At 41.2% G+C, this 24,692-nt stretch overlaps 1 protein-coding gene across 1 annotated transcript in view; it reads left to right on the top strand.

The window, feature by feature from the left end:
- Rpia (ribose 5-phosphate isomerase A) overlaps positions 1-15,156 on the top strand; it is a 39,850-nt gene extending 24,694 nt beyond the window's left edge. The window contains exons 6-9 of the mRNA XM_020183871.2: positions 469-537; positions 1,348-1,489; positions 9,133-9,232; positions 14,225-15,156. Of these exons, the coding sequence (XP_020039460.1) occupies positions 469-537; positions 1,348-1,489; positions 9,133-9,232; positions 14,225-14,322 (409 nt within the window). The 3' untranslated portion in view covers positions 14,323-15,156. The remainder of the gene's footprint in view (positions 1-468; positions 538-1,347; positions 1,490-9,132; positions 9,233-14,224) is intronic.
- Positions 15,157-24,692: the final 9,536 nt, after the last annotated feature.

A 24,692-nucleotide genomic window follows, 5' to 3' on the forward strand; every position in this document is an offset into this window, starting at 1 on the left:
TCATCCTAGCTGCAGATATGAAGTAATTTAACTGGTGAGCAGCAGAGATAGGCTGGACCCAGATCTGCCGATTCAGTGTCTGGGGTTCTCTCCACTCCTTCACCCTGACTGACAAATAGTAGTCCACAGAGTGGGTTGTTCAAAGCTTGTCTTTCTCAGCCCATGTCTAGAGGGCATGTCCCTAAACACAGTGCTGTTCTCAAATTCATCTTGGAGGGGATTATGCCTGGCCTGAATGGGAACTACTATCTACTTTCTAGATTTCTCTCAGATACAGGCAGATGTTGCTATTGTCTATTTACTGGAAGCAGCCTGATGGGATTGAGGATGACTTGTTAAAAACAAAAAGTTAAATTTCTCTTTAAGTGTCAGGATTCAGCAGATGTGAGATTCAACGTATCTGAACCTAGCTCTCAATTTGAGATTTGTCTTAACTCCTGTTATCACTTCCTTCTTTCCCATCCTCAGGGGCTGCCTGACCCAGGAGAAGATTGTGGCTGGCTATGCCAGTCGGTTCATCGTGATTGCTGATTTCAGGTAGTGTCCAGTGTTCTGAGCTTCCTGCTGGGAAGGTAGATTGGCTCTCAAACCTCATCCCTATTTATAGAGGAGCAAGCTCATAGAGAAACTCAGGGACTCTTGGCCTTCTGAGACTGACGGTGAGGACTTAGGGAAGTGTCTCTGAATCTTGCTTCCATTTTGAAGGTGGATATTGCTAATTGATTGCCTCATTCTTACACTGAGCTGGGATATCCAGCACTATTTCATGTTTTCATGGGGAAGAGAAGGAAACTAGCTCTGCTAGTCAAGCTCATCCTCATGTATCACTCATTAGATCTTCACAGGGAGCCTCAGGAAGCAGGGCAAGCCCTGCCCACAGGCAGTGACTCAGCATGCTTTGATTCCTCTGGGGTCAGGACTGGCCACACATGACTCATGTTGGGCACAGTCTTTGACAGGCTCTCAGATTCTATTTCAAGGAGTCTAGGAGGAGGCACTTGTGCTGAGCCTGTTTTAAAAAAATCTGTGTGCATTTATTTGTGAAATATAGCTGTAGGGAGAGCACAGATAATAAACACCTATACTTAAAAACATAAATATAATAAACAAGTCAGATATATAAAATTTTAACATTTTTGTCACATTTATTTCAAACATCTCATAAATTGTAAAGCAGCCAATAACTTTAATACCTATAAGGGGCTATAAGAAGCCCCTTATATTTACTATCGATGGGCATTATTTTTGACCAGTCCATGTAGCTAACCCATTCCTGAAGTTGATGTTTGTGCCATTGAACTTACTTAATTTCATTGTGCTTTTGGACTCTTTTTTTTTTTCCCCTAGGAAAGACTCAAAGAACCTTGGGGATCAGTGGCACAAGGGTATCCCTATTGAGGTCATCCCAATGGCCTACGTCCCAGTGAGCCGAGCTGTGACACGGAAGTTTGGGGGCGAAGTTGAACTTCGAATGGCTGTCCACAAGGCAGTAAGTGGTCAGGGGAGTTTCCAGAGGCCCCTCAGGCTCTGATGTTCTCATTTCTCCTCAAGTTAGGTCTCTGGACCTAACTTGTTTATTTTTGATAAGTTTGTTAGTTCTTAGAGAGTTGGCTTTATCAGTTTCTGTATTCAATTTCATGAGCTTAAGATGATACTTAATATAGTACATATCCTCTGTACAAAAGGGGGAATGGTTCTTTCTATTCCTTCGCAATTGGGGTTCTCAGGTGATCTGATCTTTGTACCTGAAGCTTGTACCACCCTAATGAACAGCTACTAGACTGCTTTTGGGAAGTCCCCTGGGGCAGAGTTTTTCAGGTTCTGTACTATAATTTTTCTTCTCTTTTCTCTCATTCTATGCTAAAATGTGACAAGTGAATATTTTGTTGGAGGTGTATTCTTTAGGAATACATTCTTGACACTTCAGTCTGGGTGTTTTCAGCTTCTAAAGTGGATTGTGAAGAACTTTTTTTCTCTTACTAAATAAACAAAAGTTAATAATCTAAAATCTAAATATAGTTTTATGTATAATTGTAAAAAGGTTGGAAGACAGAAAATAAGTGATATATAACTATACCCTGTTTTTTTTTCTCAGTACTGGGGTTTGAACTCAGGGTCTTCACCAGCCCTTTTTTTGTTGTAAGTTGTTTTGAAATAGGGTTAGGAACTATTTGCCCAGGGTTGGCTTTAAACTGAGATCTTCCTGATCTCTTCCTCCTGAGTAGCTAGGATTATAGGCATGAGCCACCTGTGCACTGCATGATATTTTTATTTTACATGTTTTCTTCTTAGTGTTTTTTTTTTTTAAACCTAAAAAAAAATGTAGTCTTAGTCACAGTTGTTACAAAGCTCTCATTGATGTTTCATGGCTCCCTTTGTAGCTGAGAGGCCAGGAGGAAGTTGTGGAGGTTCTTTTTCCATGGCTGGAGTTAATCCTGGTAGCAGCCCAGCCCTCACTTCACAGAGTAACCAATTGAACTCCCACCCCATCTCCTTCCAGTCTGCGGGAATTTCTAGTTTCCTTGACAGTGACCCTGGTCATTTGTGTTCCTAAACACTCAGTCTGCTTTTTTTAGGGTTCAAAGCTGTTGAGGAATTCTGAATTAATTAACTAAAACTCTCCCCTGCCCATTTGACTACTAACGCTGTCTCTGCTTCCTGTCTTTTTGATGGGATTTCTTGATCATGGGGGAGTTGTGACTCCAATTCAAGTCTTTCTGACTCCAAAACTCCTGCTTGTTAGGAAAAATGCTGCTCACAAAGAAAGCTCACGAGAAAAGTCTCACATCCGTAGAGCAAAGTTTAATGGCAGGCTCAAACTGCCAGGCTGGCCAGGGAAAAAATGGGGCAGCCCCGAGTCTGGGTGAGCAGTGACTTTTATGAAAGGGGGAGGTTAAGGAAGTTAGTGCATGTGCAGTAGTCTCTGGTAGGGGTGGGGCTGTCTTAGAGTGTAGGAATTTGTTTAAAGGCAGGGCTACCATTTTGGCTGATTCACAAAATGGTGACATTGTTGTTCTATCATTCCCCCATTTTTTTCTTTAATAATTATGAGGGTAGGGGCTGAGGATCAGGAATTGGGGCAAAACATTGGTCTCTTTAGCTCCTTCCTGCTGGCAGGGGGTGCTGTATGGGGCAGGATCCTCAGGCTCCCGTGTCCTGGTGGGGGCCCTCATAGCAGTCCTCTGGATGGTTTTGGAGAGGTTGATATCCCTGGAGGTACAACTAGTTAAACTTTTGATTAGCAATAGCAGACATGTAGTATGATACGAGGGAGGAAGCTAGGAGAGCAAGAAACATAAGCATTAGGATGGGCGTTGGCCAGGAGAACCACTGTGAAATGTTGTTCCCTAGACAATTTCAAGAGTCCTCCAATTCCCTTCTTCATCTTTCTAATTGTTTCTTGAGAGGTGCCGCCATTGGGGAACCCATTGAGCTTGACAGCAGTGGGTGTCATGAGAATGACAAGATGAGTGCTGGTCGACCAAAGTCCCAACAGAGAGGGTAGAAGATCCTTTTAGGAGAACAAGATGCCCTGATTTAACAGAAATTGTTATGGGGTGGGACAGGATCTGGTCTGCATGCTCTCTGAGAAGTTCTCTGAGAAGGCAGGTAGTCAGCCAGAGGATCAGAGTCTGTTGGAGGTAAGTTTTCTAAGAGAAATGGGTGGCCATACATTATTTAAGACCCAAATAGGAATATTAGAAGGAGCATAAAAAGGTGTCTGCTCAGGGACTGCATACCTAGGGATTTAAATTCTGCAAAATCCTACAACTGCCAGGAAAGCTGTAAGCTGTCTTATGGTATGGGGGTTGGGAAACAGAAGATTGGGTTGATGCATTTATGACTCGGAGTGAGTGTCCCCTTAAGACCACACCTAGGTAGGTGACCTGTAGGAGGCAGGAGCTGTCAGGATTTAAATGTAACACTCTTGGATAAAAGAGAGCTTTAGCTCATCATTTTATATAAATTGACACTTAACTTTTTAAATATTTGTACCATATTTAGATAAAGTATAACATAACACTGTTATAACGTGGTCATTTAAAACACATAAACAAATATGTAAATGAACTCTGATTAAGTGGTACTTAAAGCTTGACAAGATCAGCAGAAAACAAATAATTTCTTTGATAAAATCTTTTTATGTAACTGTTTTTTGTAGATGTTACTCAGAGCAGAACAATATTAAGATAACTTTGTTATTTTATAGACATAGAGGATTTGATTTTAGTTTGACATGACCCTAAAAATCTTTTAAGCAACTCTTAGATTATACTCAACTTTAACTTTATTACACATTGAATCTTTTTATACACTTTTAAAACTTACTTAGACCTTTATATAACATACTAAACCCTTTGATGGTTTGTCTTTATCCCTCCTATTTGAAACAATCTTTAGGACAAACCCTTCTTTACAAAATCCTTGCTCATCTAAAAACATTTCTTTTTCCTTTAACTTCTCAAAAAATACATTCACTACCTATCTATATGCTTTCCAGTTGTTTACTTTGTAACTTGTATTTTAAGATTAACTTTTATAAGAATTTTAAATTTATTATAGGGGCCAAAGCAACTAATTAGTAGCCCTGTTGCTTTAAGGAATTTATGAGAGGCATAAGGCCTCATCATCCCTCAGGCTTGAGGGAATGTTGTTTTGGGTATGGAAACTGAGGGATTTTTGAGTTTTATTTGACTAGGGAGGGCTGTCCTGGCCCACCCTACACTCATCTCATCAGTCCACACTGTGGAATCTCTTTGTTCCTGAAGGAGGGGGCAGCAAAGGTAGCTGCCTGAGGGGAGGAGAACTTGAGCTTTTAATTGAGATAGTAAAACCCGTCCCAGCAGGGACACTGGAGTTTTAGGTACTATGAGGAAAGAGTGACAGAAGAGGAGGTCTCTCCAAGAGCAGGCCAGAGGCCAGGTAAGCTAGCGCTCTAGGGGCTTGCCAGATTTGCCCCAAATGATAATTTTTGTCATTGGACCAGGGACCAGGAGAAAAAGGTAAAACAGAGAAACGGGCTCCACTGTCTAGGAGGAAAATGATCTTTCACTTCTCTACCATTATGACTACCTGAGGCTCCTCAATATTGATATTAATAAGTGGAGCATGGACAGTTATTTACGGGACCCATAAATCCATAGGAGGTGGCACCTCGCCTTCCATCTGGTGATGGGGGCACTTAGACCTCCAGTGGTTACCCTTGCAGAGAGGGCAGGGTCCTGGTTGGGGGCGGGGCTGTCTCCCGGGCTGTCCCCTCTTAAGCATTCTCTGCAGAAGTGCCCCTCCTGTCCACCATGGTAGCAAGTTTAGGATACAGGCCCCAGTTGGGTGGGGCCCTCTCTGAGAGCAGCAATGAGGCCATGGTGTCTGTTTTTTCTCTCCTGTTAGTAAGGTCCCGGACATACAGACATAGCTATGAATACAGACATGGCTAGCTGTATCACTTGGTTCAATGATTTTTTTTCCCTTCAGCCACAGTTTGAGTTTTTTTACGAATATCTGGGGCTGACTGTTAGAAATTTATCTTTGAGGAGAACCTCTCTCACCTGTGACTCTGAGTCCATTTTGGTATGCTTTCTGGTAGCCTCCTTAAGATGTTATAGAAAGGTAAGAGGATTTTTTTTTTTTAGGTTGTTGCTGTAAAGTAAAGTTGTTATTTTATATTGACACCTGACACACTGGAGAGCAGGTCTCTGAACTGTTCTGGGCATCAGTTTCCTCACTTGAAGAATGAGGGATCTGGTCTAGGTTAAACTATGTTTTTCCACTGTGAGATGGCTGAAGTGACATTAATGCCATTTACCTTCTTTACCATTTTTTTTTTGATTTAGTAATGCTGGGGATTTGAACCCAGGGCTTTGCACATGCTGGGCAGACATTCTCCCACTGAGCTACTTCCTCAGCCCCAATTATTATTATTATTATTTTTACTTTGGCAGTACTGGGCTTGAACTCAGGACTTTATGCTTGTAAAGTGGCACTCTACTGCTTGAGCCATATAATCATTTCCAACCTGAGTGGCCTGGGCCAGAACCCATTGCTTTTCTAATGAGATAAGAGTCAGGTCTAGTAGAAGCATAATATCCTTTCATGTCCGTTGAAAGGTTTGGATCACAGAGATAAAGGCTTGGATGTATTTGTCTGGGCATCAGTACAGCTGTTTAGATGTTTTTAAATTTCCCTTAGATCTGATAACTGGAAGGGGACATAAGACTTGCCCTCTTCCTACCATTGCCTATTGAAGAGGGAAGCACTCATTAAGAGGTTCTGAGTATTGGGGTGGCTTAGAAGGTAGAAATTTGTATAGGGGACCTCAGTTTACTTTTTTTACTTTTATAGAAAAGGTCTAATTGGAGTATGGTATTGTAATTTAAGGAACCCTGTGAAGGCCACTTCTTTTGGTCACCCAAGGCATATTGAGGCCAGTCCTCAGTACAAAGCTTTTAATATATTTTTTTTAACGTTTTAATAGACAGGCCAGAAGACTGGAATGGGGCAGGTACATCTAGAAAGAACAAAACGCTAGGATCCCATTTTTTAGCTAATAGCAGGCAGCCTCTTTAATAAAGTCTACCTTTTTAACAAAGAAATAAATTATTTGTAAAGTTAGAGAAGGGCATTCAGAGGGCATTTCAGGCCAATAACAGTACAGTACAGGACAACTAGTGTTAATATTTGGAGGGAAAAATTTATGTTGAGGCCAAAGGTATAGAAAATTTTAAATGAGAAGTTTAGAGACTACAGTAATGTCTATTTTGCTATTTCTGGGACTATAACCTTGAGCTAACAATTAACTTACAAAGGCTGGGTCTGATGCCCCGAGGTGTGAGGTGGGGCTAGGAGCAGGACTTGTACAAGGCACCACTCCCTCCACACACACCCGGGACAAATGACCCTGACTGCCTAGGTCTGATCCTGCGGCCTGTCACCCCTCCCCCCCTTCCTGTGTACTCTGCGGGCGTTTATTCTAGGGGAAGTGGCGGTGGGCCATAGCCATTGCCACATGTGGCTGGTGGCCCAGGATGTGCTGGGTCCTCTCTATGGATTTTCTTAGCTATGGCAGGCGTTTTTGCTGTGTCCAGGAGCCGGCATCCTGTGCACTAGTGTGTCTGTTTGCTTCCCCCCTCCCTTTGTGGGGGCGGAGTTACGGCATAAGCGTGGCAGCCACAGTCTTTTGTAAGCGCTTTTGTAAAGCAGCTGATTTAAAGTTACTTTAGACTGGGAAGCCTGGCAAACTAGTTGGAATAACTTAAGTCATAAGGTACCATGCTACAGGTTTTTCATGGGAGGCAGGGTCCCAGTAAGCCCAGGGAGGGGAAGGCAGACAGAGACAAAGGACATGCGGTGAGACCATGGAGGAGCAGAAAAGGTGTGCTGACATCTTAGGTAAGGGAGGGGAAGGCAGAGTCTGGAGACATGACACGTCTGAGGGATTAGTGATCACCTGTGCCTCTAGGTCACTTCCATTGACTGGTACTGGAACACTTTCAGCAAAACAAATCCTCCACTCTCCAGTTGCTGTCTCAGGAAAAAGGGACATTAGATGGGAGGGGGAAGAGAAGCAGTCGTCAGATGACATAATCAAACAGGATTCCGCCAATGTAGCATGAGGCATACCTGAATAAACCCTGGGCTTGGTCCCAGTCCAGAGGAAGGGAGCATGAACTCTCCCAGAGTTGGAATCGCCTTGAGGCCAGAGTTGGCAAGGAGTGGCTTGCTTAACTCTATGTCGGGGAAAGTTTTTCAGGAAAATAGGAGGAGACAGATATGGTAAGCAGTGCAAGAAGTCTGTTTACATGGGGAAGGAGGAGGTTTGGGAGAGGAATTGGTTGATTTAGAAACTGGTTTATAGGCTAATAGAATCTGTGCAGGGGATCAGGAAGTACAGAGGGAGGGTTTGATGCAGAGATAGGGAAAGGACTGGATGTAGGAAAGTTCCTTCCATTTACCAGCACGCTCACAGAGATTGTATATCCCTTAAACTATTGGGATTGAAAATGCCATTAAGTTGCCATTTGGAGGCATTGTCTAATGGGTATTGGGGCCAGGCCTGATTACAGAGAAAAATGAGCTTTCATGGCTTAAGATCAGGCATTAGGCGTAGGGGCGAAAGGTTGCCAGGAGACATCCCAATGGGGAGTCTGAAGGAATTTGGGACAGTCCAACTCCCATGGTGAAGTCCTGACCTGAGGAGAGCTATGGTGGGCATCCCCAAAATATCAGGTCCTCAGGAGAGAGAGAGAAATGTGGAACACAACACCCAGAAGAAATGTCTTCATCACGGTGGGGGGGGGGTTCCATAGTCCCAAGTGGGGAACTGTTCCCAGGGACAAGAGCGAGCTGAGACCTAGTGCTAGGGTTTTCGAGGAAATGAGAGAGAGAGAGACCACAGCTCAGCATGCGAGGAGGACTCACTGAGGGAGAGAGGACCTTGAGGGAAGATTGGCCGGTGGTGGATGGCAGTTGGAGGTGCCCTGGGGTGGAGGAACTTCCCTGTGAGCTAGTGAGAAAGTGGCATTTTCTAGGATTGGGGGTCCTGGTAAAGCAGCTCAGATCCTGGAGGAAGGAAATGGGAATTGAGAGAGAGGGAGGGAGGGAGGGAGGGAGGGAGCTATGGGGTGGGGGAGGCCAGGAGAGCAAGTCAGTGCCAGGAACTCAACCCAATCCAAGTCATGGCACCAAATGTTAGGAAAAAGGCCGCTCACAAAGAAAGCTCACGAGAAAAGTCTCACGTCCACAGAGCAAAGTTTAATGGCAGGCCCAAACTGCCAGGCTGTCCGGGGAAAAGATGGCACAGCCCTGAGTCTGGGTGAGCAGTGGCTTTTATAGAAGGGGGAGGGGAAGGAAGTTAGCACATGCTCAGTAGTCTCTGGTAGAGGTGGGGCTGTCTTAGAGCATGGGAGTTTGTTTAAGGGTGGGGTTGCCATTTTGGCTGATTCACAAAATGGTGACATTATTGTTCTATCACTGCTCACTACTGTTTCACAGTGCTACCTTCTAGAAAACACAAAGCAGGAGTACTGACTGGAGCCCATTAATTAGGATAGATGTCTTTGGTTATCACCTTCATTCCTGTCCTCTGCCTACCTTTTTCTTCATTCTTAGTTATTATGGAAAATTATCTTCTAGGGACCTGTGGTGACAGATAATGGAAATTTTATCCTGGACTGGAAGTTTGACCGGGTACACAAATGGAGTGAAGTGAACACAGCTATCAAAATGATCCCAGGTAACCTGATGACATTCACTGGACAGGGTCACCATGTCCTTTATAACTGTCTCCTGCTTCTGGCCAGAGAAGGCTTGATGGACATGGGCTTTGTGAGACTTCGTTGGGAAGAAGAAATTCTTTGTACTGTGTTTGGGGTTTTTAACTTGAGTTCCTTTGCTTTTTCCCCACAGGAGTGGTTATTGCCTACCTAGTAGCTTTGGTGTGTGTGTATAGTTCAGTGTTTTTTGAGTTCATTGGGATAGTCCTGGAGCTGATGGAAAGTCAGACGGGGCTTACCTTGAAATAAGGCCACCATCTCTGAGTAGAGTCTTTCCTTTCAGGAGCTTGACTGCAGCCTCTCTGATCTTTGTGAGCTATCTTCTTAGCAGTGGGGGTGGAAATGACTTACTTGACCCACTCTCATTGAATACATATCATAGGCAAGATGCTGTGCCTTGAGTTACATGGGATGCTCCAGTCTATGGTACATGGAATCAATTCTCAAGGAGAGCTGGTATAAACCTAGGGAAAGCTTTGTGGCTCTGTGAAGCCATCCTTGTCAATAACATGGAATACGCTAATTCTGCCAGAAGAATAGTAGGGATCTAGAGTGCACAGAGGCTGCTTCTTTTGGAAGGTGAGGAAGTTCAGGGTGTAGAGGTGTTTTTGACCTGTGCCTTAGGATAGTGTAATATAGACACTGTGCTCAGTGTTTAAAAGGCTCTCATTTGATTCCCAGTTGGATGAGTTCATTACAGAGAACACAGGCTGAGTAGACTGAAGCATTTGCCCAACAGCTGTAGCACCAAGATGAATTATAGGTTGTCTGCCTCTAGACCCTGATCTTAAATGCTCACTTGCCCAAACTCGGGATGTTGTGTAACATAAATGTGCAGCTTGTGCCAGGGAATGATGGAGTAGGAGCTGGTTGGAGCCCTGGGTAAAGAAGATAGGGAGAGTGGTGTAGAAGTGAATTATAACTCTTGAGGCTTTGTCCAAGCCAGAGAAAGTATTGAGGGCTCATATGAGGGGATTTAAAGGAGGAGGTATATTCGAGAGGTATCAGTCTTTTATAACATTGAGAAACACAGTCTAAGCCAGTATTGGTTAATGAAGCAGATAAGGTCACTTTTGCAAAGTATAGTGACTAAGAGTGGATTTTGGGAGCAGACTGGATCCTATCCCTGCCATCCTTTGGCAGTGTGAACTTGGAGCTGTATCTAACATCTCTGGGCTTCAGTTTCTTCCTCTATAAATTGGGCTAATAGTAGGATTGTTGGGAGGATTAAATGAGTTAAAACACTGACCACACAGGAAGTGTTTTTAATCTGAATAATTCTTAGGGAGAAAGGTTACTATCTTCACCATTAACTAAACATACTGGATTCTGAGTTATCCCTGCTAATTGGGAATGAAAATGGTGTGAATATATGCTGTGTGAAAAAGGAAGCTAATTCTTCCAACTCTAGTCTGTTTTAGTCTTCTCTTGCCAATTTTTACCCAATTTATTAATTCAAAAAGATAAATTGAATTATACTCATTCTCTTGGTTAGTGTTATTTATATAGCGGAAGGCTAAAAAGCCAAAAAAGACAGGAGGAATAGATGATGTAGAAGTCACTGTTAGTAAAACAGATGAACTTGCTCCTGATGATAATGTAGACACACCCAGGGGGCGCAGTGTAGGGTTGGAAACAGCTCACCCATGCCTGCATGCTTCCTCTGTAGGTGCATTTCTTGTAGTGCTCACTAGGGGGCTTACTTGCTCCTGCTCAGGCCATTTTTTGGCTTATTGAAACTTTGAGATATTCTTTGTAAGGGAATTTTCACTGTCTTGCTGTCTACCTAAGTATGTAGGAGCTACATCTTAGAGAATTTCAGAGTTTTATTAGAACTTAGAATGAGAAAAATGAAAAAAAAAAAGCTAGCTATTAAACCAAGTAATATGTTATCAGCAGGTTTGATAACATAGTGGTTTCTTTTTGCTTATTTTTTCCTTTTCCTTGGTTTTACCTGTTAGATTTGTTGTTGGAGCAATATTAAGGGTGGAGAACAGTGCCATTCTCCCTGTTGACCCCAGTTGCCTGTGTTCCATGTGCATTTGCACAGGTGAGGACACTTAGAGAACAGCTCCATTGGATGTTTGATTGGGTCTGCCTGGAGCAGAGTACCTCTTTGTTGAAGGACCAAAGTCATCAGAGTGTTTTCATCATGGTTCACATTTAGTGTCCTCTGTCCTTTCCACTGTGTTTTATTTGGGGTAAGAGGATCAGCTACTCCCAGCAACTCAGTAAGTTGAAGAGGTTACTCCAAGGTCATGCTTTTTTTTTTTTTCCTCTTTTTTTCTTGTTTTATTCTCTTTTTCTCTTTAAAGCCTTTTCTGAAGGCAGTTTGACTTTCTCTGGGGTCAGATGGAAGCTTTCACCTTATATTGCAGAGGTGGGTTTTCTTTTCTTTCTTTTTTTTTGAGGGGTGGGGTGGCACTGAGGTTTAAACTCAGGGCCTCACTTTGCTAGGCAGATACTCTTACCACTTGAGCCATTTCACCAGCAAAATTGTCAAATTATTTATATGGTTCTGGCTCTTTTTCTTTTTTCCCTTGGTGATACTGGGGTTTGAACTCAGGACCGGTGCTCTACCACTTAAGCCACTATGCCAGCCCTGTTGCAGAGGTTTAGAAATTTTTTTTTCTTATTTTTTTGATGGTACTGGGATTTGAACTTAGGTTCTTAGGCTTGGAGGCAGGTGTTCTACTGCTTGAGTCATGCCTTGTCCCTTTTTTGCTTTTTAGTTATTTTCCAGGCAGGATCTTACATTTTTGCCTTGGACCAGCTTTAGACAGTAATCCTTCTACCTGTGCCTCTGGCACAGCTGGGACTACATGCATGTGGCACTATGCCCAGTTTATTGATTGGGGTGGCTCTCATTGACTTTTTACCCAGGCTGGCCTCTAAGTCTGATCCTCCTAATCGCTGGGATTATAGGTGTGAGCCATGCGCTTGGCCCAAGAATGGGTCTTAAGTTCTATTTTGTTCATCTTTGGGAGGCTCCAGTTATACAGGTCCAGTTTGGTGCCAGGAATCTTTATGTTTAGTGACTCATTGCCCATTTTGTTTGTTTATTGAAGGATGTCCATGGAAATTTTATTTTCTTTTTGAAATTACCTGGTTCAAAATTATGAGTAAATAGTGGCAAGTGCCCTTCCCCTTCCTTTTTTTATAACCAGCTAGTTACCCTGTCTGGAGGCAGCCAGTGTTACCAAAAACATTGTATGACTTTTTTTTTTTAAAAAAAAAAAAAGAAGGGTAGGAGGGTAAAACAGGTCTTTTCCAGGAGTGAGTACCAGTGGGTATAAGGAAAGGGTGTGAGTATGGTGGATATATTTTGTATTCATATATGAAAATAAAAGAATGAAACCTGTTGAAATTGTTCTAAGAAGGAGGAAAGGGGGGAAGAGAGAGAATGATGGAGGGGTTAAATCTAACAAAGATAGATTGTGAGTACATATGTAAATATCACAATGTATTCCCCCGTACAACTATTATATGCTAATAAAAATCATCTGGTCTGTTTTGAAATGGTCTTTCATAAGTTGAAAGTCCCCTGCTATACCCCTTTTACCTAAGCAACAGCACACTATGTACATGTTCTGTACTGTTTCCCACTGTTTCTTGTCTTGGAGACTCTTATGTATTGGTTCACAAAAGGGCAATCTTATCCTTTTTTTTTTTTTTTTTTAGTAACTGGTATTCTATGGCTATGTTAATATTATTTCATAATTTATTTAACCAGATCCTCACCAGTGGACGTTTATGTTTCTCGTCTTTTGCTAGAAGAGACTTGCTGGATCAGAAGTTATGTGTGTCCATGGATTTTGCTAGATGGTGTTAAATTGCCTTCCACAGATAGTACCAGACTTATTCTTCTACTAGCAATGTGTGCATGCCCCTCTTTCCCTATACACCACTTTTCATCATACTTTTTTTTCTTTGATAGTTGATTAATATTATCTCATTGCTCTGTGTGTGTGTATGTAAATATTTCAGGTAAAGGTCATATGTAGTTATAGTTTATTCTCATTGCTGAATAGTATTCCACTCTGTGTGTGTGTATGTGGAAAGAAACATATCTATGTGTCCATTCTACTCTTGGTGGGAATTTGGGTATTCCCAGTGTTTAGCTGTTAGGAAAAGTGCTGCAGTGGATATCTTATATGTGGTTTAAAAAAATTATTTTTTGGTGGTACTGGGGTTTGAACTCAGGGCCTCATGCTTACTAGCAGGTACTTTATACTTGAGCAATACCCACAACCCTTTTCACTTTAGTTATTTTTGAATAGGGTCTAGCTTTTATACCCAGGCGGCCTGGATTGCGGTCTTCCTATTTACACTTTTCATTAGGTGAAATGGGGTCCTGCTAACTTTTTGCCCAAGCTGGCCGAGAACCTGATTCTTCCAGTCTCTGCCTCCCAAGTAGCTAGGTATATAGGTGTGAGCCCTGTGCCTGACTCATCTTATATGTGTTTTTTTTTATTATACATACACCTAACAACTGCATATCTAGGCGTAGAATTGCGGGAGACTAGGCATGAGTATGTGTGTGATTGAAAATTACAGAGTGGGGGCTGCTTAGAGTAGTCTTGGAGAGTCTCTCTAGAAGAGGACTTGTCTGGTATATTGGAAGGGTGAAGAAGAGCAACTCCATGAAGTATCTGAAGATGATCAGACAGGCAAAGGGAGCAGCATGACAAAGACCCTGTGGTGGGGCAGAGCTTGCACATTTGGGTATAGAAAGAACGCCTCAGGGCCGGGTGGGGTGGAGAAAGAGCTGGCAGGAAGAAATAAAGATAATCAGAATCTCTTTAAGTTGCTTTGTGGGAGAGCAAGGCTTTAGATTTGTTACTATCCAGTGCTGCTTAAAATGTTTGCTTCCCGTGACCCTATGATCCTTGATTCTCTTCTTATCTTGGGAGGCTGAACCTCAATGATTCTTTTTATTCTTTGTTGTGTAGGTGTGGTGGACACAGGCCTGTTCATTAACATGGCAGAAAGAGTCTACTTTGGGATGCAGGATGGCTCAGTGAACATGAAGGAGAAGCCATTCTGTTGACCCTGTGAGGAGTAGTGTGCTCACCTTGAGTCTCTCCAGCCACAGCCAAGGTGGACGTGCCTCTCCTGGAGCCTTTGCCTTAATGTATCTGTGCCAGGGTGGACTGCTGACCATGTGGGAAGTGAAAGTTAAATCCAGTCTTCTGAAGTATTGTTATTATGTGTCTTTTTAAAAAGAGAAATTTAAACATATATATTTTTACTATGAAAAATATTGTTTTTTTTATACAGTAGAACTTGATTTCATGTTTTATATGAAACATTTACCAAAAAATAAAAAAGAGGTGGGCAAGACTGTCTTTGAAACCTTTAGACTTGAGCCTGATGGCTAAGCTTCTGAAACATTGAGCTTGCTGAGAAATAAAAATCTCTTTCCTTTAAGCTGGTGAAATGAAGGGCCAGCCAGCAGTGATCTCCTGATGCCTTACGGGAAACTTTGTTTACTTTTCTGCCACTCTGTTTTGTTTTTAGGTAGTTTTCATTGCAATCACGCACAATACCCAGTTACATTTTAAGGTCAGGTTTACAAAAGTCTGTGAGTGCAGCAGTGTGGTGTGGAGTGACTTGGAATGTAAACTGTCAGGGTGAAGCTGTGGACTTCTCTGTTCTGGTCATGGGTTTTTTCAGATCCTGTTGTTGAAAGCAGTTGTCCAGAAATACTTGCCAGTACTGCTGAAGCACTGCTGTGAAATGTGAAGCACTTGCTCTTATGAAAAGTGATTTTCTTTCTGTTAATATTTTTTCTATTCCTTTAGTATTACTGTATGGCTTGGTGTCAGAAGTCATCACTTCATGTTGTTTGAAGTTTGAAATAAACAGTGTTGTGCCATTTTGACTCTTTGTTATTACTATAGAATTTACAGTGAAATGGAAATCAGTTTTGCTCACTCAACTTATATCAGGTAAGGGGTAGAGTTCACTCAAGAAAACTGAGCCATTTACCAATTAATGCCTTCTTTTTTTCTGGTAGGTAATGCTTTCTGGTATTTAAACAAGGGAATGTTTATTCCATAGACCTTCATCAGACAGAGAGAGTGTTAATTTTCTTAGTTATTGTGAAGGCAGCACAGCTGAACAGGTCATACTTATTTCCATGTTTTATATTAGTCAAACCTCTTTTAGTCATGGAATCTGATAAGCAGTAAAATAAATAACCTGAATTTTCTTTTTATTTCTCCCACCCTGTAATCTTCAGATAAACTGCCTAATAAGCAGTGAGCTATGTAGAAACAGCTGTATAGACAGGGAAAGAAGGCCATGACTGGCTCAGTGATCATTCTAGCTGGGTCTCAAAAGATCCATTTTGTTGTTAAAGATCTCTGTGCCAAGAGCCCTGGTTTCCCCCATGCTAGCTTTGCACAGTAGTTGAACAGTCATTTCCTCAGTTTACCCTTTGTTTTAAAGTTTGAATTCTGTAATCTGTTAGCACCTCCTGTCATCTATATTCCTGCTAAATTGAGGTGCGGTATAAAAATTAATCAGGACTGAGCATTAAAAGAGACATTTTTGCCCCTTGTTGAATTCCTTTTTTTTTTACTCTCAAGGCTTTTTTTAAAAAAGTAGTTGTCTCACATTGTTAGGAAAGTTAGTGTTAGGAGTGCAGTATTTTTCGTTAAGACTATTTTAGTTTGGGTGATAGAGTAATTTTGGTACAAAATGAGCTGAGAAAACTTGATAGAGCAGATTTTCAAAATAATACAAAGTTTTTGTGGTATGGATTTAACTCAGGGGTTAAAAACAAAAAAGTTAAACTGAGTTCTGAAACTCACCTGCCTGGTCCACATCACATGTAAATTTTTGTGGGTTTCACAGGCACTGGCACCTGTGACCAAACTAAGTTTTTGAATGTTCATGTGATGTTTTTCTTCTCTTGAAGAAAACAAAATACCTATTACACTTTAGGCGCACACACATGGCAGTTTTCTTTAGAGGTAATTCTTCATTAAAGATTCTTCAATAAAATTATTAAATTGACCTTCCTAGTAATAATAAATTGGGTAACAAAACCAATTAATCAGGGCATGTGATCAATCTTGAGAGGCACAGCACAAGTAGCAAGTTTGGTGTTTGGGAAAGGCTTGTAACCAGTACAAGCTGTCACCCTCATGGGAGTCATCAAAGGAGGAAAATCACTTGGACTTCAATAAAATCTATTCAACTCATCTGGAGCTCAAAATTTTGACTCTCATCAAACTTTCTGAGCTCCCATCTTGTGTCAATCTCTAGTGGGCAGTAGTGGGAGGAAAAAGGTGGGACAGAGATGAGTGAGGTACCTACTGTGCCCCAGATGTATCCAGCCTAGTGAGCAAGAGGCCAGGTGACAGTGCAATATTGGGGGGTGGCTAGACAGTTGGGAAAAAAGGCCACCAGTGGGGAAGGTGGTTATTGGTGACTGGTGACAGTTTCCTGTCCAGCAATGGCCATCATTGCTGACCAATAGTAAAGTGAAATAATGTGTCAGTTTATGGTAGAGAAACAGGCCTGAATAGGATGTCACTTGATCATGGACACAAAGGTGGCTATTGACCAAGCCAGCCTGGAAGCCCTGGTTTTCAGGTTGGGATTTTGTAGGCCCTTGGAAGGAAACTCAGAAGAGCTAAGGATGCCATGTTGTGAACTTTTTATGGGAAAATTCCAGTAGACATAGGCAATTTTCAAAGAAAAGCTCTTTTGAGAGTAATCTTTTCAAGAGGTCAGCTTATTTCAGGAGAGGGACTTTGCTTGCATGGGTTCTTTTCAATGTACCATTGTAGCGGTTCCCACCTTTTATTTGAAGGTGGAGAAGACGGGAAAGGGGGGGACTTGTCACTTTGAACTTGTTCTGTGTGCCAGGCAGTAATATTTTGGGTTTTGTCCTGCTAGTCCATAGTTACTTTATAGTTCTTGTTCTCTTAATTTGCAGAGTGAGAAACAAGGCTCAGTTTAAGTAACTTGTTTAGGTTACTCATGATAAAGCAGGCTTGATGTCTCTGGCTCTAGACCTTGCTCCTACTTCGAGGTAATTGTAAGGCTTTGGCTGGTTTGTGTTCCTTGATTGTGTCCATCAGTTGTAATGTTTGTCACAAGTTATTTGTCAGAGTACCAAAGTTAGTGAATGGTTTATTTTACATATGTGTGTTTGTGTAAGCTCATGGTTAATCCTATTTCTATATTCTGTTGAATTTTCTTTGAAAGAAAGGAGTGAACATTGCATTGGGAAAATGCCCTTTGTACAGGTCATCTGTCGCTCTGAAGTGAAGCTTGACAACCATTGATTCCCCACCTCCCCTCAGTGAGTCCCCCATGCTTGTTTCTTCCCCTGCTTTCTCCCTGTGACACAAGCACAATGATAACCATAGTCATTTTGCTAATCTGGGAAGGGTTATGTATGGCTAAGGATTGTAAATCCCAAAGACCATTGAGGAACACAAATTGGGTCCATTGACCCACTGAATTAGGGAAGTCTCTGACTATGGGTAGCCATGGATGTCTCAGATCCTTGGGTTCAAGGAATAGGCTTTGCTTTGGATGCTGTCAGGAAACAGGGATAACTATGATTGGGCATCTTAATTCTTACCTGGAAGGTGAGAAGAATGGAGTGAGGCTAAAGCTGGTTTTGGTAAAGAAGCAAGTCACTCATTAGCTGGTATGGGGGATACCTGCTCCTTTTTGGGACTTGGATGGTGTCCCTGTTTTGCCTGTGTTCAAATGTGCCTATGAAGGAGTATTGTTTTTGTCTTTGTCATGGTCATATTGGTCTTTGTCTGATGGCCACTGATGTTCCATGAAATTGCTTACGTTTAATATAAACAAGCATCAACCCAAGCTGTGGGTGCCCCGCCAGCTTGTAGCCACACCAAGGTCTGACTGATAAAACCAACCAGGCTAACTACCAGCTGTCATGGGGTGCTTATCTTTTTCACAGGATCCAGATAGCTTGAGCATTCTGTAACCAGTCCTTTGATTAACTAGTATTGTGCACTTGCTGGGTACTGGGCACTGGGGTGGGCGAGTTGGGCCCCAGATACCCTGTGATGTGGCTCCAGGACTTCATTGGTGCTAGGACAACAATTTCTTGTGATCTCCTTCTCAAATGCCTGACTGCTCACTTCCTGTCACACCTAGCAGCTGATGCAACCAGATTTAGGATTGCATCAGTTTTCACTCTCCACTAACCCAGTAATCAGGTGATGTTTTGACATAGGTTCAGTGCCTCTGCACTTTTAATAGCTGGGTTGTATTGCAGGATAGCAAAAACACTCCAATATAGCCTACCGCTCAAATGTACTCAAATGGGCTCAATGGGAAAACATCTAGTGTTTTGAGAGGGACAGAAGTGTGATGGTTAATGATGGTGAAGTGGGGTAAAGGCAGAATTACAGAGAGGGAAGGAAAGGTCTTTTAAAGATAGTGCAAAATGTTCCACAGACAATGAGTTATGCAGTTGATGAGTAAAATAAATTCAGTGTTGAAGCCCCCTTCTGTTTGGATCATGGAGAACCTCCTGGCTCAGCAGCAGGGTGGGAGAGGAAGCAGGGAACTGAAGTCCTGGCTGACAGCACCTCTTGTCAGGCTCAAGTGACATTAGATCCCTGAATGCCCCTCAATGACAGAGCTAGATTTTGAGGGTACCCTACCCAAGTTACAAATAGGAGAGTGTATTTGTCCTTCTTTTACTTCAGAAGCTTTTCTTGGTGGAGGGAGACCAGTCCTGTAAATTCCGGTTATCAGTCCTTTGTCTGATGTATAGGTAGCAAATATTTTCTCCCACTCTGTGGGTGTTCTCTTCGGTTTAGATACAATTTCTTTTGTCGTGCAGAAGCTTTTTAATTTCATGTAGTTCTATTTGTCCATCCTTTCTCTTAGTTGCTGGGCTGCTGATGAAGTCCTTGCCTATTCCTATTGTTTCCAGGGTGTTCCCTGCTCTTTCATGTAGGTTTCGGGTCTGATATTAATGTCTAATCCACTTTGTGTTGGTACTAGTACAGGGTGACTGGCATGGATCTAGTTTCAGTTTTCTGCTGACAGACAGCCATGTTTCCCAGCAACATTTGTTGAAGAGGCTCTCTTTTCTCCATCATATATTTTTGGCACCTTTGTGAAAAATAAGGTGGGCATAGCAGTATGGATTCATATCCAGTTCCTCTATTCTGTTCCACTGGTCTTTACATCTTTTTTTGTGCCAGTAACATGCTGTTTTTATTGCTATGACTCTGTAGTATAGTTTGAAGTTGGGTATTGTGATACCTCCAGCATTGCTGTTTTTGCTCAGTATTATTGCCTTGGCTATTTGTGGTCTTTTGTGTTTCTAAATGAACTTTAGGATAGATTTTTCAATCTCTGTGATGAATGTCATTGGAATTTTGATGGGTATTGCATTGAACATGTAGATTGCTTTTGGTAGAATAGCCATTTTTACTGTGTTGATTCTACCAGTCCATGAGCACAGGAGATCTTTCCATCCTCTAGTCTTCCTTGATCTCTTTCTTTAGTGGTTTGAGTTCTCCTTGTAGAGGTCATTTACATCCTTTGTTAAGTTTACTCCTGGGTGTTTGATTTTTTTTTGAGGCTGTTGTAAATGGAATTGTTTTCCTGTATTCTTTCTCAGTTTGTTCATAGTTGGCATATAGAAAGGCTATTGATTTTTAAAAAATTGTTTTAATATTCATATGTGCATACAATGCTTGGGTCCTTTTTCCCCCTGCCCCCACCCCCTCCCTTACCACCCACTCCACCCCCTCCATCTCCCCCCCACCCCCTCAATACCTGGCAGAAACTATTTTGCCCTTATTTCTAATTTTGTTGAAGAGAGAGTATAAGCAATAATAGGAAGGACCAAGGGTTTTTGCTAGTAGAGATAAGGATAGCTATACAGGGAGTTGACTCACATTGATTTCCTGTGCATGTGTGTTACCTTCTAGGTTAATTCTTTCTGATCTAAGCTTTTCTCTAGTTCCTGGCCCCCTTTTCCTATTGTCCTTAGTTGCTTTTAAAGTATCTGCTTTAGTTTCTCTGCGTTGAAGGCTAATTTTTTAGGTGTCTTACCTATCCTCACACCTCCCTTGTGTGCTGTCGCTTTTATCATGTGCTCAAAGTCCAATCCCCTTGTTGTGTTTGCCCTTGATCTAATGTCCACATATGAGGGAGAACATATGATTTTTGGTCTTTTGGGCCAGGCTAACCTCACTCAGAATGATGTTCTCCAATTCCATCCATTTACCAGCGAATGATAACATTTCGTTCTTCTTCATGGCTGCATAAAATTCCATTGTGTATAGATAACACATTTTCTCGATCCATTCGTCAGTAGTGGGGCATCTTGATTGTTTCCATAACTTGTCTATTGTGAATAGTGCCGCAATAAACATGGGTGTGCAGATGCCTCAGGAGTAACCTGTGTCACAGTCTTTTGGGTATATCCCCAAGAGTGGTATTGCTGGATCAAATGGTAGATCAATATTTAGCTTTTTAAGTAGCCTCCAAATTTTTTTCCAGAGTGGTTGTACTAGTTTACATTCTCACCAACGGTGTAAGAGGGTTCCTTTTTCCCCGCATCCTCGCCAGTACCTGCTTGTGGTGGTGTTAAGGCTATTGATTTTTGTAAGTTGATTTTGTGTCCTGCTATATTGCAGATGCTGTTAATGGTGTCTAGAAGTTTTTGGGTGGAGTTTTTTGATTCTTTGAGGTATAGGATCATGTCATCTGTAAATAGGGATATTTTGACAGTTTCTTTACCCATTTGTATTCCTTTTATTTCTTCTTCTTGCCTTATTTCTCTGGCTAGGGATTCCAGGACAATGTTGAATAGGAGTGGGGAGAGTGGGCATCCTTGTCTTGTTCCTGATTTTAGGGGAGTGGTTTCAGTTTTCCCCACTAAGTATGATGTTGGCTATAGGTTTGTGATATATGGCCTTTGTAATGTTGAGGTACTTTCCTTGTATTCCTAGTTTTCTTAGAGCTTATCAGAGGCTTTTTCTGCATCTACCGAGATGATCATGTGGTTTTTGTCTTTGCTTCTATTCATGTGCTATATTACATTTTTAGATTTGCATATGTTGAACCATCCCTGCATCCCTGGGATGAAGCCGACATGGTCATGGTGAATGATCTTTCTGATGTATTGTTGGATTTGCTTTGCCATCATTTTATCAAGGATTTTTGCTTCAATGTTTAAAGGAGATTGGCCTGTAGTTCTCCTTTTTTGGATGTGTCTTTGTCTGGTCTTGGAAGGAGTGTAATACTGGCTGCATAGAATGGGTTAGGCAGTGTTCCTTCCCTTTCTATTTTGTGGAAAAGTTTAAGGAGTATTGGTATTAGTTCTTCTTTGAAGGTGTGGTAGAATTCAGCTGAGAATCTGTCAAGTCCTGGACTTGTCTGTTTTGGGAGACTCTTCATTGCTCCTTGAATTTCATTGTGCGTTATAGATCTGTTTAGGTGGTTAACATCCTCTTTGTTCAGTTTTGGATGGTCATAAGTTTCTAGACGTTTGTTCGTTTCTTCAAGATTTTCCAAGTTGTTGGAATATAGATTTTCAAATTAGTCTCTGATGATTCCCTGGATTTCCATGGTGTTTGTTTTTATCTCCCCTTTTTTGTTTCTGATTTTGCTAATTTGGGTATTTCCGCTCCTCATTATAGTCAGATTTGTGAGGGGCTTTCAATCTCATTTTTTTTTTTTTCAAAGAAACAGCTCTTTGTTTCCTTGATTCTTTGTATGGTTTTTTGGTCTCTATTTCATTTATTTTGGCCCTTATTTTTATTATTTCTCTCCTTCTGCTTGGTTTGGGTTTTGCTTGCTCTTGCTTTTCTAGGAGTTTGAGATGTAGCATTAGGTTGTTTATTTGAATTCTTTCTGTCTGTTTGATATATGCACTCATGGTTATAAACTTTCCTCTTAGGGACTGCCTTTGCTGTGTCCCATAGGTTCTTGTAGGTTGTGTTTTGATCTTTATTAGCTTCCAGGAACATTATTTCCTATCTTATTTCTGCTATGACCCACTGATCATTGAGCACTGTATTATTCAGCCTCCAATTATTTGTGTTTTCTGCTGTTGTTTTTGTTGTTGAGTTCTAGTTTTAATATATTGTCATCAGATAGAATGCAGGGAGTTATTTCTATTTTCTTATGTTTGCTTTGTGTCTGAAGATGTGATCTATTTTGGAGAAAGTTCCATGGGCTGCTGAGAAGAATGTATATTGTGTTGTTGTCAGATGAAATATTCTGTGGACATCAGCTAGGTCTATTTGATTTATGGTGTCATTTAGTTCTAGGATGTCTTTGTTGATTTTTTGTTTGGGTGACCTATCTATTGGTGATAGAGGGGTATTAAATTCTCCCACTACCACTGTGTTGGAGTCTGTATGCCTTTAAGTCCTTTAGTGTATGTTTGATGAAACTGGGTGCTCTGACCTTGGGTGCACATAGGTTGATGATTGTTATTCTTTCTGATGTATTGCACCTTTTATTAGTATGCAGTGTCCTTCTTTGTCTTGTTTGACCAACGTAAGTTTGAAGTCTACTTTGTCTGATATAAGTATTGCTACTCCTGCTTGCTTTTGGTGGGGGGCATTGGCTTAATAAATCTTCCAGCCTTTTACTCTAAGCTGGTGTTTATTTTTGTCAATAAGATGGGTCTCTTGTAAAGAACAGATTGTCGGATCTTCCTTTTTAATCTTTCGATGGGGGAGTTGAGTCTCTTAACATTCAGTGTTAATATTGATAGGTGTGTGGTGACTCCTGCATTTAGTTATTTTTGTTTTTTAAGGATTTGATTGTGTGCAGTCAAATCAATGCTACTCCCTGATTGCTTGTCTTTTCTTCTCCATGGTTTGATGCTTCCTGTCCTCTCGTGGTTTTGTTCACTTTCATCTTCTGTGTGCAGAATTCCTTGTAGAACCTTTTGTAGTGGTGCCTTGGTGGTCATATACTGTTTTAGTTTCTGTTTATCGTGGAAAATTTTTATTTCTCTATCAATTTTGAATGACAGATTTGCAGGATAGAGTATCCTAGGGTTGAAGTTATTTTCATTCAGTACCTGAAATACCTTAGTCCATTCCCTTCTTGCTTTTACGGTTTCTGTTGAGAATATGCTGTTATTTTGATGGGTTTACATTTATATATTATTTGTTTTTTCTCTCTGATAGCCTTCAATATTCTTTCTCTGTTCTCTATGCTTGTTGTTTTGATGATAATATGCCACAGGAAGGTTCTATTTTGGTCAAGTCTGTTAGGTGCCCTGGGGGCTTCCTATATCTGAATGGTCAAAACTCTTTTATTTGGGAAATTTTGTTATTGTTTTATTGAATATGTTACATATCCCTTTGGCTTGCACCTCTTGTTCTTCAACGCCTATGATTCTCAGGTTTGATGGAGTCACTGAGTTCTTGCATATTCCTTTCATAGTTCTTGAGTTGTTTGACTAAGTTTTCTTTGTTTTTTTTCTTTAATGTACATTTTATCTTCGAGCTCTGAGATTCTGTCTTCCACTTGTTCTAGTCTGCTGGAATGGCCTTCCACTGTGTTTTTTGTTTGACTCTAGGGACTTTTTCTTTCTAGGATTTCTGTTTGATTCTTTCTTTTGAGGTTTTCCAAATCTTTGTTCAACTCTTATAATTTTTGTTGTTCTCTTCAATTCATGTATTTCTTTTTATAGTGTCCTTTATTTCACTTTGGTGTTTGTTGAGGCCTCTCTGAGTTCCTTTGCTTGTTTCTGTGTCATCTCATGTTCTTTGTTTTTGGTGTCTTGAAATTTCTTGTGTATTCTGGTTGGCCAGAATATACACGATCTCTAGTCTGATATCTTCACCATGAATTTCTCAGAATTCTTCCCAGATTTCTTCTTTGAGAGTTTTTTTGTGGGCATCACTGAGTTCCTTAGTTACATTTATCATTGTTTTGTTGAGATCAGGAACTGGGTATCCATTTTCTTCATTTTCCACTGAAACCTGTATTGAATTATTTTTTTGAGGAGAGTGTTTTCCATCCCTTCTTCTTTTTCTCCTCACCCACTTGGTGCTGTGCCAGTACATTTTTGGTAGGGTATTTGGTGGGTTTGATTGTCCGATTTCTTTCCCTGATTTAGTTTGTATGTTTTGTCTGACTTGGTTGTTAGCTAGGTTGATGTGCTCTATCTGACCCTGGTCTGGGGGTGCATTTTAGCATTAACAAGTTCACAGGTTCAATGCCAGACCAGTTTTTAATGTATTCTATAGAAAACCCCACGATGATAATATCTATAAACAGTTGGAGTTGGAGGGGGTAATGGTTATAGATTATCTAACTGTATATCTGGTTATAGATTATAGGGACTTGGTAAAGGTGGCAGTAAAGAATTGGGGGGGAGGAAGGAATGGGTGGGTGGGTTTAGAGTTATGGGGGTTGCTGGGCTTTGTG

The sequence above is a fragment of the Castor canadensis genome, chromosome 12 (assembly GCF_047511655.1).
Source record: "Castor canadensis chromosome 12, mCasCan1.hap1v2, whole genome shotgun sequence".
In the NCBI taxonomy this organism is placed as follows: domain Eukaryota; kingdom Metazoa; phylum Chordata; class Mammalia; order Rodentia; family Castoridae; genus Castor; species Castor canadensis.